Source organism: Labrus bergylta, chromosome 9 (genome assembly GCF_963930695.1).
Source record: "Labrus bergylta chromosome 9, fLabBer1.1, whole genome shotgun sequence".
Classification (NCBI taxonomy): Eukaryota; Metazoa; Chordata; class Actinopteri; order Labriformes; family Labridae; genus Labrus; species Labrus bergylta.
The window spans coordinates 30,667,451-30,680,686 of record NC_089203.1 but is presented as its reverse complement, the minus strand read 5'-3'; the positions used below and the strand labels follow the sequence as shown (position 1 = coordinate 30,680,686).

Genomic DNA, 13,236 nt, shown 5'->3' with positions numbered 1-13,236 from the left:
GAGAGAGAGAGAGGAGACAGAGAGAGAGAGAGAGACAGACAGAGAGAGAGAGAGAGAGAGAGAGAGAGAGAGAGAGACAGAGAGAGAGAGAGAGAGAGAGAGACAGAGAGAGACAGAGACAGAGAGAGAGACAGAGAGAGAGAGAGAGAGAGACAGAGAGAGACAGAGACAGAGAGAGAGACAGAGACAGGAGAGAGAGAGAGAGAGAGAGAGACAGAGAGAGAGAGAGAGAGAGAGAGAGAGAGATTTTATTACCTGCTGAGTATCTTTGAATAAATGTTCATAACATTTAAAGCCTCTTTGAAGCTTCCAGTCTGAATCAGACAAACTATCTTACACTGAACAGCCGTCACATCGTCTCTGTTCTCCTGAAGAACTGAGACACAAAGAGGAGAGAACTCAGATACTGAGACAAGAGGAGCAACACACACCAACACTTTCTCATCAGCTGTTAGCTTTCATGCTAACTAGGGACACGTCACTCATCGGGACAGGACGGCGCGTTTTGAGGCTAAACTATCAAATAATCTGTTATTTAAATATACATATATATGTGTGTGTGTGTGTGTGTGTGTGTGTGTGTGTAGTATATAGATGCTGTAAAACCTGCTAGCTCGGAAACTACATAAGTGAAGTTTAGAGCAGAAGCTGAGTGTTTGTGAGCCCTGTCTTAGCATTAGCCACATGCTAACAGCTGGCAGCTAGCTTAGCACGCTAACCGGGTCGTCCGCGCGCTGTCCGGAAGTTCAAGCTCCGGTTAAAACATTCAAACAAAACTTATGATTTCATACTTTTAGTCAGAGCCTTCAGTGCCCTCGTAAAGTCTCCACTCTGTCCGCAGCGGTTCACTTCAGTCCACAGCGAAGCCACCGACACCCCTCCGCTCGCCATCTTCGCTGAATGGGCTCAACCGAGCACCGGAAGTGCAACTTGTTTACATCCGGGGTGAACGGGAATCGTAATTTAAGAAATTTAAAAACAAAATAAATACACACACACAAATAGCGAATAGCGAATGAAACACTACGCCGTTATTTCAGTGTGAATTAATATGGCATTTAAGATGTTTTCTTTAAACTCCCAGTAACGTAGCCTTCCCAAGTGATGCTTTCAAAGACCACCCACATAAACCCGATATTATTATCATGCTGAAACTGGGATGCACATTGCGCACATCTAATGACTTAGACTTAACTTGATTCTTTATTTTAGATACCTATGTCTATATCATCATAAAACACACACAGTATACAATAAAGGATGTAGACAGAAGCATATTGACACAGAATAAATCCCAACAAGGAATAAAATCATTGTAGTTAACAGGTAGCTTTCTGTGATTAAAAAGCTCACAGACATTTGCTCCATGGTTCCAAGAAACGAGAAAAACACTGTGTGTCACTGATCATTGTCACTCATGAATTATGATTGAAAAAGCATCATTAAATGCCACCAGAAGCTTTTTCATTTTGTCTTTACTGTAATGTGAGCAGCATCATCTCAACACGTACAACTCAAACTAACCAACAGCATATTGGCTTGTGTGTGCAGTTTATGACACCTTTTACGGCACTCTTTTTATCACCATCATTATAATCTTCATCACTTTAAAAAGTTTAAGTTATTGTGAGTATTTTTGAGCATTTTTTGTCCTTAATTGACAAAATACAGAGATGTGCTATATAATATAATATCATAGAATTACTTTATTGATCCCAAATTGGAAATTATGACTATGTGGTATATAAACTATACCACATAGTCACGCACGTGTACGGTGATAAAAGAAAAAGCTGAAGATGAACATATTGTAATACACTTTAAAGACTGTATTAAGAGTGTATAAGTCATACACTTGGACTTATACACTTTTAAACATTATGCAGTTATTCAAATATTAGCCTGGTGGATAAGGAAAATCAGACACATGCACATAAACAGCTAATAAATAAAATAGAAAATTAATGTAACTTGCATTGAAAATGTACTATGTAAATTTAAGTCAATTTTAGTCCAGGACCTTTTGGTAAGGATGATAATTGTGTGACTAATCTAAGTAGACAAGCCAAAAAATGGACAGTGGTTGCAAATTAAACTTAGTTACACAATGTATAAATCATCTGTATAATATTGTTTTTGTAATTTGTGACAAGGTTTTATTATTGTGTCTGACAAATTATAATTAACTTACAATTCAAGATATTTGTCACTTCAAGTGTTGGTACAAAAGTGTGCATCGTTTGTGGCTAGGCGTCATTGAAAATGGAAAATATTAAATAAAAGAAACATAAAAATACTAAAATTACTGATACCTTAAATTACCAATACCTTAAGGGGAAATAATGTACGTTTCCTTATATTTTGCAAATCCGGATTATATTGTAAACATTGTGTAAAATAGTTTTAAAAAATGCCCTTGATTGTTTACAACATTAAATCATAGACTAATTTATTACACACAGTTACCCTTTTAGGTTTATCAAAGTCAAAGTCAAAGTCAAAGTCAAAGTCAAAGTCAAAGTCAAAGTCAAATAAAATAAAATAAAATAAAATAAAATAAAATAAGGTAAAATAGATAAAATAAAATAAGGTAAAATAGATAAAATAATAATAATAATATAATGATATAAATAATATTTACAGTAATAAATTCTAAATAGTGCAAAAGGTACAAAAAAAAGGTAAAGAAAATAAAATTTAAAGAAAAAGTAACCTTGAAATGTGCAATATAGTATAATATATACTTTGAATTGCCCCCTGGGGACAAATAAAGTTTTTTGAATTGAATTGAATTGATACATTCAAACTATGAAAATGTATTTTATATTACAGTGTTACAACTAATATATTATGCCTACCAGATCGTTGTAAGTCGCACTAAACTTTACTACCTGAGGTCAGTTTTCTGATTTTTACTACTGTAAAATATTTTAGCCGGTTATCGTCATAATTCCGATATATCTGTCTGCACTTGAATGCAACACAGCAGCAGGGTTGGAGGCTCGGTTGGACCGGAGGAGGAGGAGGAGGAGGAGAGGAGGGGGCACTGTTGTCATCCGTCAGGGCTGTGAGTCGAGCTTTTTGTCCAGAAGAAATGGCTGGGATCAAAGGTAAGACATTTCTTCTCCTCGTTACCTTGAAGTCTTTTTTATTCTGTCTCACTTTTAACACATTAAACCCCAAAATATCCCGACGACGTCTGCCGTGTGCAGCTCTGTTTCCCATGGTTACCGTGAAGAAGAAGTTAGCGGATGGGTTAGCACTGTCGTTAGCATTAGCTGAATAGCCTTCATCCCTTTGGCTGGAAGAAGCCGCTACTTAGTCAGCACCATTACGTGAATATAACCTGAAGCTTGTTAACATACTACCCCCATGTAATAAACAGTTAAAGTGTTTTATTAATGTGTAACGCTAGCTGCACCTTGACTTTAGTAATCAGCTGATTCATCACATGGCAGCTGCAGCCATGGGCCCTTCTGCTACGATCAAGACAATGTGGATGGTTACACACACACGCAATTCTTTAAAATATATATAATTGTGAAAACGTCCTTGCTGATATCTCCCCCCCCCTCTCTCTCTCTGCTTGTCTCACAGCTCTCATTAGCCTTTCCTTTGGAGGGGCCATTGGCCTCATGTTCCTCATGTTAGGATGTGCCCTCCCTGTGTACGAGTAAGTACTACCATCACACAGCGTGTGTGTGTGTGTGTGTGTGTGTCACTCACACACACGCACCTCAGGTGATCCCATCAGAGGTTTTGCAGCTTTTAATACAGGTGTGAAAGCATGTCTGGATTAAGCTGCTCAGAGGAAGTGAAATGATCCTCTGCAGCCCTGATACCAACCTGCTACATCAGAGTAGGGCTGGGCGATATATGGAGTTTTTAAGATATATCGATATATTTTCAAACAACATATAGGGTAAGACAATCTCGTTAATATGGATTTAGTTTATGTTGCATTAAAATAACGTTACAGAGGTGCCAGGTGACCTTCTTCTCATCTCACTGATGATGACTGACTGTCTGCTCCTCCTCTCTCTCTCTTTTATTGGATTTAAGGAACATTTTTATTTTATTATATTACTTTTTAAATTCACAAACAGGTAGTTTATTTTTTCATGTGTTTTCACTGTTAATAAAATACATCGATATATATCGAGTATCGCCATTCAGCTAAACAATATGGAGATATGAGTTTTGGCCCTACATCAGACACATGTATACCTGAGTGGAGTTACATTATTAAATCAAAATGAAATGAAGCATTTCTACAACCGCATATCCTAAAAACGTTGGACATTGTGTAAAATGTAAATAAAAACAGGAAGTGATTATTTTCAAAAGAATGAAACTCTGTATTTGGTTGAAAACAGCACAGTGACAACAGAGTATATATATATATATATATATATATATATATATATATATATATATATATATATATATATATATATATATATATATATATATATATATATATATAGTGAATATATATAAATCACTGCACAGGCTCAGGGACACTTCTAAAAACAATTTATTCAATCACAACACCTTCATTTATAGAAAAGAAGCCAGTTATCTCGTTTTTGTCTCCTCATGCCTTTGTACAACGGCGGAGGCTAAGAGGAAGATGATGATGAAGGATGAAGCTTAGAAGAGAAAAAGAGAGAGTGACAGAGCGAGAAGCAGAGTGTACATCCCTGCATATATTATTCACAAGAGATTTAGAGGTGCAGCGTCTTCAGTGTCATCATCGTCTCGTGTTTAGCAGCTTTAGAAAGTCAATCTAACAAAAGTTACATCTCAGATATAAATATACATTTCAACTGATAAAGTATCTACACTCCTGCACTTGAACATAAATATCTTTGATTGCATAGCCACAAATTTGCACAGCTCTGGATAACCCCCTATATCGTTATTACATATGTACCACTGTCATCACTGTTTTTGCAAACTTACATCTCTCACCTCCAGCAAGTATTTTTACATTCAGTTGACAAGCCTGAATAAATGTTGTATTTCATTTTCATTGTTTTAACCAGTAAGAATGTTAAGTTAAATCCTTGATGTATAAATCTATTCTTATTTTTTTACATTTTAAGTGCTTATTTATGTACCTATTCTTATATTGTTTTATTTGCTCTGATAACCTGCTGCTGTAACGCCACAATTTACCAGTTTAGGATCAATAAAGTCATTCTATTCTATATTCTATATGAATAATTAAATTAATGAATCCATCTTACATTGAAACGTTTTCTCTGTCTTTCTCTCGATCTTCAAGTTAGTTTTTATAATTTTGGAATCTTACAAATCTAGCTGAATGAACATGACATGCTGTAACAGTTTGCAAACAACGGGCTGCAGACGCTTGCAGAGAGACATTTGCATCAAATCTAAATCTGGTAATATTACTGAACCAGTCGACATGATTCTCTGGTTTCTCACCGTCGGCTTTTAAACACGTGCACATTGTCTAAAGGGGTAAAAGGACTGTTTCTTTAAAGTTATATCTAAAGCAGCGCTTCCCAAAGTGTGGGCCCCGGCTAGTGCCCCCCTGAAATATCACAATAATGATGATTCACCATGAGTCAAGGCGAGTCATGACTATTCATGGACATATTGTTTAGTAAACTTTTGTGTCTTTCTTACCATAACATCATTTTGTCATGTCCGATAAATGACCCTAAATGAAAGTTATAGATGTAGTCATAACTCTTATTTTATAACAGACCCCGGAGTCATTTTGTATTTCAAAGTGGGCCGCGGCAGTTCTTAAGTTTGGGAAAGGCTGCTATAGAGGTTAGTGTTTATCAGTTTCTTTAGCATCAGTGTCGCCCTTTGAATTATTAGTCTCTCAAAATATTCTTTAGGGACAGCATCATTTCACAGCAACATGTGTGTTTACCCCTTCTTCTCTCTGCAGTAAATACTGGCCTTTGTTCCTCCTCTTCTTCTACATCCTATCTCCCATCCCGTACTGCATCTCACGGAGGGTGGCTGACGACACAGACTCCGCAAGTAACGCCTGCAAAGAGCTGGCCATCTTCCTCACGACGGGCATCGTCATCTCAGCCTTTGGCCTGCCCATTGTCTTTGCAAGAGCTGAAGTCGTGAGTAGCAGGAGCAGTCTTTACAGATTACACCACATGTTTGAGAACAATCCACCCCGGCACCCTTTGAAAACTTGGAAGTTAACCTTCTCTGTTACTGTCATATATATACAGATCAAACCATATGACTTATTTTTCTAGGCCAACCAGGAAGTAGCATCTCCATGGGGTCTAATCCTCCTCTGGGATGTTTTCATTGGATTTTGGATCATTAATAAATAATCTCTGTGTTAAACACGTTTCTGAAGCGTAGGCGTTTTGTTCAGCAGGATCATCTTCACAGATGAACGCCATTTTTATGATGTTTGAAGCGTTAATGCGGCCGACAGAAGTAGAAAGCTAACGTTATGCTAAAGCTAACTACACCACGGTGGGATGATTGTGACGTCACTAGCGTTATGCTTCAGACGATCTCTGATAAACTAATCCACGTAGCTTAATAAATAGTTTACTAACATAATATTCACCTGAACCTAAAGATTAAACCTACAGGAGACATCTCCGACTAGTGAGAGAGTTCCCGCCCTCTGTGTCCGGCGTGATGACCTTTAATGACCCCGACAACCACTGTAGTCACATTTAGCCGCTTGTTAGCAACCGCCTTTTTAAAGACGAGTAAAAACTTCAAACTTCACAAGTGGAGGTATTACCTAACGTAGTTTATGTGCTCTAACAAAACACCAACATCTCTTCAGCTTGTGTTCACCACAGACCTTATTTCAGGAGTCTAACCACAAACACATTCAAAATCCCCGTTGACTTTTAGACGTTAGACCCCATGGAGCTAACATGCTAACTCACTTCCTGGTTTTAGGACTCCTTCCTGTGGCGCTCTATTCTTAACCCATTAAAGCAATGCTCAACACTTTATGCTTTTTGAAAATGACCAACCATGCCTTTAAGTGACCTCAGGCTGGGAACCCTGGGGGGCCACCAGCTGAGCTCCCCTCAAAAGATGCCACCAGGCCTAAAAAAAACCCTTCTGTACAAACTCTGTATAACATTTCTGTGGAAACTATATTTTTTTAAAGAATTTATATGACCCAAAGCTCTATATTTGTCAGAATTTTGTCAATTCTTTTTTTTTTTTTGGCTTTTTGTGCCTTTATTTGAGAGATAAGTGGATAGAGTCAGAAATGGGAGAGAGAGAGAGACATGCAGGAGCTACAGGTCGGATTTGAACCTGGGCCACCCGCTTGGAAGACTAAAGCTTCCATACTGCGCCACCAGCGCCCCCAAAACTTTGTCAATTCTTACACCAGTAGACATCAAAGTTTGGATCTGAGAGCCACAGACGGTGTAGGGCAGTGAGAAAGGTTTTGGTCTTTCCCTGAGATACGCTGACAATAATGTACTTTTAAAACATTTCCTTCTTTGATCAAAATGTTAATTTAGGTTATAGATGTTTATATGACATCAAACTGCCACACAAGTTATCTCATGAAACCTGCATTTCGAGCAGATTCAGATCATGCTCTTCTATATTTCTTCATGTCCCGGGCAAGCATTTTGGAGACATGAAAGCATGTAGGTGGAGAGGGAGAGAGTAGGAGAGAGGAGCTCAGTGAATTATGGTGAGGCCCCCGGATAGTCTCCGTTTACAGCAGCTGGTTCAAGCCTAGCCTGCGGCAGCTCTAGCTATAACCTTTATCTAAAAGCAACATTTAAATCTGTAATGTGTGTAGAGAGGAATCTGAACCCAAACTAGGAGAGGAGCCTTCTTCACCTATAACTGAAAGCTCTGCCTCCCATACTACTTTTGAAAACTCAGCAGTTAAGCCTCCATTATGTAAGTGCAATACTGTGTGCTCGGGTTAATACCAATTATATTGTCTTAAAGCTTACATATGGAGAAGGTAAAGACCCCGGGCAAACCATTTGAGACGTGACAGCCTATAGCAGCATAACCAGAGCGCGTTCAAGGCAGCTCTAGCTACAGCTTTTAAAGCTTGATCTAAACATTTTAAGTCAATTCATAAAAGTACAGAAGGACCTGGACCCAAACTAGAAAATGAGAAAGGGCCCAATCATAAAAGGGTCTGCCTCCCATGATACTTTTTGAACCCCCCCTAGGGTTCAGCCTGTTTAATGGAAGTGCAATGTTGTTGGGCAATAGTGAACTATGTCTTCATAAACTTATAATGGGACCATTTGTATGTGAGAAGTGGGACATTTCTTTATTTTGGATTTAGCAGTGAGCCAAACCTGAAGAAAGTGCTAATATATGCTAATATGGCAGACTAAATAGCCCTATAACCCTAACCCATTGCATTTAAAGAGACACACACACCAAAACGGAGCGTTCTGAGAGAGCTGGTTTCTACAGGGTCACAAACCTCCTCTGGTGTTTGATTCATGTTATATTTTGACCAAAGCACAGCACAGATGTTTCAGTCACTGTTTGAAAAGGTGAAGAAGGGGGATAATATGTGCTCTGCTTTTAAAATGATGTTTGGCTACAGAGCAGTGAAGCTAACAGCTGACTGAGACTGGCTGCAGAGTGTGGAAGTGATTCTGTAGTAAACTGTTGCCGCTGACACCCCCACACTTGCTTCTGGCCTAAATATGCTCTGCAGCCTGGCAGCGTGCGGCAGCATTTGTTTAACTGAATGATTAATGTGTTTGGTTTACAGATCGCCTGGGGGGCGTGTGCACTCGTGCTAACGGGTAACGTAGTGATCTTTGCGACCATCCTGGGCTTCTTCCTGGTCTTTGGATCCAACGATGACTTCAGTTGGCAGCAGTGGTAATCAGCAGGGGGAGGGGGGGGGGGGACCTTAGTCTGAACTGTTTTTATTAGCATTACGGTTATTATTATGGTATTACTGTTTGGTTCTTGTTGTTGTTATTTATATGATGACTACCCATCCATAGACTCACACCAAACCAGTGCAATACTTTATTTTTCTCTTGTTTTTTTTATTCGACCGCCTGCATCATCCTGAACTGACACAAAGTGGGGTGGAAAATGCTGACTTAAAGTTGGATTTTAACTCATTTTAGTTAAGCTGTCTTAACTTCTGTGTTTGTGAGTTTTTCTCCATGTGTGTGTCTCCGCTGATTTGACTGCTTGTGAAAAAAAAAGAATCCAACTGAAAATCCAAATAGGACTTAATCTGACAGGGTCAAGTTCTGGGGATGTGCGTAAATCAGCAAAACAAACTGTTGGCAGATCTGCACACAACAAGCTCAGCTTTCACCTGACACTGGTCTTATTGATTGAATCTGTGTCTATTTTTGGTTTTGTCACAGTGGCAGGTGAAAAGTCAGCTGAAGGTAATGCAGATTTTCAGTGGGTTCATCTCCATCCATAAGCAGTGAGTCTAGAAGAATTAGCCACCAACCCTCAGGTCTTTTGAAGCCTGTTACATATTTAAGTTTATTTATTTTCCAGTGTCTGTTTGTGACTTTTACTTTCAATAAGTGTTTATTTTTAATTTCTTATGTCACACATGATGAGAAGACACATGGAGGAAATGTCTACAGACCTCCTTACCATCACTACACACATCAAATTAAAATGACTTGCTGAGTTCCCAGGTGCCAACTGGATGCAGGCTGCTTGATCGCCATGTTCTTTTGCACATGATAGCTCTTACCTCACTCTTAGTATGGGTAGGCTTTACCTTCAAGAAAGCATGAATAGCACACGGTGGCTGCCAGCTAGCATAGGATTAGCTTAAGGAGGGCAGACTCATGTGAAAGTCAGCCAAGATAAGAACTGGGCCGCTTCTAATCAAGTCCTGGTCAGTCACTTATAGCCCTTAAGCTTTTAAATGTGACCCCTTCAAAATAAAAGCACCCAGCTGCATTAAGGTTGTTTTTCTCTCTAGAAGCACATTATGGCGTCATGTTTCCTCACACCAGCATTTTCATGATGAAAGCGCAGATCTGTTTTTGTTTTTTAGTTTTTTTAGTGTTGTGTATTCTCTGGTCTGTGGGAAGGAAAGTCGTCCGTTGGTTTGTTTAATCTGTCGGCAGCTTTGGGATCAGCGCAGCCTGCAGTCTCTCCTGTTTGCTGTTTAACTGCAGCAGTGGAAGCTAAACAAGCTAACTAGCATCTGCTGCCTCACTAAAGCACTGGTGTGTTGAACGTTTGTGCTCTCTGAAATATTAAGAAATGTTTTGTAATGACACTGAAGTATTATAATTAACTAAATAATAAGCTCCTCCCCCCCATTAATCCTAAAGTAAATCAATAATATCCACTATTTGTCTTTTTTCAGAAGTCCTCTTGTCTGACAATTCTGAAAAGAATTTAAAGGAATTAGTTCAACTAAAGTCGGATTGAAATTAGCCTAGCTTAGCATTAAGACTGGAAGCAGGAGTAAGCGGCTAGCCAGTGAGAGTTCAATAAACCGCCTACAAACAAACACGTCTTAAGCTCATTATTGAAATCAACAAATACATTGATTAAGAAAGAATAATGGATTGACTCTGCCGACAAAAGGATTTCATATTTTCTCTGTGTAGGAGTTTCACAAACAACAAACTCCAGTTGTCACGATACCAGAGTTTTAAACTTTGTTATGAGTCTAGCAAAAATGGAATTATATATTTCCTGAACCTGTTTGGATACCAAAACGTTGCAGGCCAACTCCTACACGCTCTCTACATTTGAAAAAATACATTGGCAACATTTTGGCACCGAAACATTACGAGAATGCAATTTAGACTGTTTTCTCTCCGCAGCTCTTTTAAATCTTTGGTACTTTTTTAATGTATTCAATCGAAATAAAAGACATCAATCAATCATTGAAATAACGGCCATTATACCGTTTAAGATGAGAGACCTAAACCACAGTGTTTGGGGTTCTCTGATTGGTTCTAATGTTGTTCGTATGTCAAAGCACTTTGTGCACCTGTGTTGTTTTTAAAGGTTCTATAAAAGTTATTATTAAAACACACAGTATCTTCAAAGTAATGGAGAAACTTGAGAGATGTTGACAGACGTCTGTTTACTCCTGCTTCCAGTTTTTTAACCTTAACTAATAACCATCCAGCAACGAATGACATGAAACATCTATTTTCTTAATATCTACTGGATAGAAGTGAAAATGACTGTGTTTGATCAAAATGTCCGACTCACACTGCAAATAACATTTATTTTAGTTTTCTCTTTAACCCTCATGTATCATGATGGACATCTTTGTCCATTTGGTCGAATGTTTCCTCTTCATCTGGTCATCATTTTGTCTGTCAGTGCATATGACACACATTTTTTTGTAAGAAAGTCTCTCTTGACACATTTTGGAATGCATGTTTTATTTTTTTAATAGATCACTGTGAAACATGTTTACTACCCTCTTAAGTCCCTAAGGACAAAAATGTCCACTTCTAAAAAACTGATATAAAAATAGAACAGATTAATATTTTTTTCTACTTTTTTCTTAAACAACTTCATCCCTGCTCAAAACTACCAAACATTCAATCATTTAGGAATTTAACCCTTTAAATGCCAGTTTGATTACTTGATGTCACTGTTGTTATTTAAGAAAAAAACACAAATGAGTTATTTTCCATATTACAAATATTTGGTGGCTGGGGGATTTAAATCAGTCTTGGATATGTCAAAGATTATCCAAAATACTGACTTTGGTGCATTGTTAGTTTTTGTGTAGCATCAGATTTAAAATGTAGTTCCCTGTTTGGACAGTGGAGGGCGGAAATGTCCAATTTACAAAAACTGATATAAAAATAGAACAGATTGATATTTTTTCTACCAGAATTAAGTAATCAAACTGGCATTTAAAGGGTTAAATTCCTTTTAATTATTCAATATTTGATATTTTTGAGCAGGGCTGAAGTTGTTTAAGAGATTTATGCAGAAAAAAAGTAGAAAAAAATATCAATCTGTTCTATTTTTATATCAGTTTTTTGTAAGTGGACATTTTTGTCCTTAGTGACTTAAGAGGGTTGTAAATTAAACTGATGCCTGAGGGTTAAACAACCAAAAGGTATTCTTTTTTTTGTTCTCTAACACTAAAGAAACCAGAAAATATTCACCTTTGAGAAGCTAGAATCTGAATTTTTGACATTTCTTTCTGAAAAAGATTCCTCGACTGATCGTTAGCTCTCCGTCAGACCATTTTGTTTCATCTCATAAATTAACAACAAGTTATGGAGAAGTAAAAAAACACTTAATTATATTGAACAGATTGTTACTGGTTATTGTTCTTATGTTCATTATAATGTCTGAAAAAAATCTGCTGTAAGAAATGCATTGATGAAAGTCTGGGACGTCGGGCTTTTAGCACTAAACAGAAGCATGCTGCTGTGATATTTTTGAGCTCTATTGTCTGTGATTTCTTTCAGAGACCTCGAGAGGTTTTGATTGTACTAAAAACACAACAACAACAACAACAACGGCAGCTTTTTGCTTTCCTTTAAAAAACAAATACTAAGTTATGAAATATTGAATACTACTGACTGCATATTATTGTGTAACACCTCTTTGAATCTGACTCTTAATAGTAAACTCACATCCTCTGGTTGTAGTCTGCAGACCGGTCTGTGATTGGACGAGCAGGGTAACTCCTCATATTTCACTTTGCTGCATTTTGAGCCCAGTTTGTCAAACGTTCTCTTCTCTCTCTGTTCTGTGTGACAGACTCTGGTGTGTATCTGTGGGATTTCTCTGTTTTTTGTTGTAAGACAAGATGTTACGCTTTTTTTGTTTCTCACACGTTTTTGGGAGGAAGTTGTATTTATTTATTTTGAATTGGACGCTTTGTGTCGACGTCCAATGTCATTTTCTATCTACAAGGTTTGTGTTAACGAGGCAGAAGTCAGCACGGTGGATTTCCTTTTCTTTCTTTTTTTATTATTAAAAGCCATTTTTGAACATCCTCTTCTTTGAATGACTACACGTGCATCACACGGGCTCACTGATTGGACGAGACCTCACTGATTGGACGAGACCTCACTCAGGACGTCAGCTGATAACATGACTTGATCTTGTTGGTGATATTCACTCAGCGTCTTCAGACTGCTTTTAGCCGATCAGATGTATCAGTGTTTATTAATTCATCTATCAAACTATAACTCCTCCTGTTGGCACCATAGACAGATGAAAGAATGATGATACATAAAATACATTTATATTAAAAACATCAAC

General features: G+C 37.8%; 2 protein-coding genes across 2 annotated transcripts in view; one reads left to right on the top strand and one right to left on the bottom strand.

Moving 5' to 3' along the window:
• srp72 (signal recognition particle 72) overlaps positions 1 to 909 on the bottom strand; it is a gene marked incomplete in the record, with an annotated part of 10,801 nt that extends 9,892 nt beyond the window's left edge. Inside the window, 2 exon segments of the mRNA XM_065958465.1 lie at positions 256 to 376; positions 792 to 909. Coding sequence (XP_065814537.1) covers positions 256 to 376; positions 792 to 891 — 221 coding nt within the window.
• A 2,086-nt stretch (positions 910 to 2,995) lies between these two features.
• Positions 2,996 to 12,963, top strand: leprotl1 (leptin receptor overlapping transcript like 1). The gene is made up of 4 exons (XM_020658584.3): positions 2,996 to 3,110; positions 3,598 to 3,673; positions 5,933 to 6,119; positions 8,753 to 12,963. Exons 1-4 carry the CDS (start codon positions 3,095 to 3,097, stop codon positions 8,867 to 8,869), a joined length of 396 nt encoding a protein of 131 aa, XP_020514240.1. The 5' UTR covers positions 2,996 to 3,094; the 3' UTR covers positions 8,870 to 12,963.
• Positions 12,964 to 13,236: the final 273 nt, after the last annotated feature.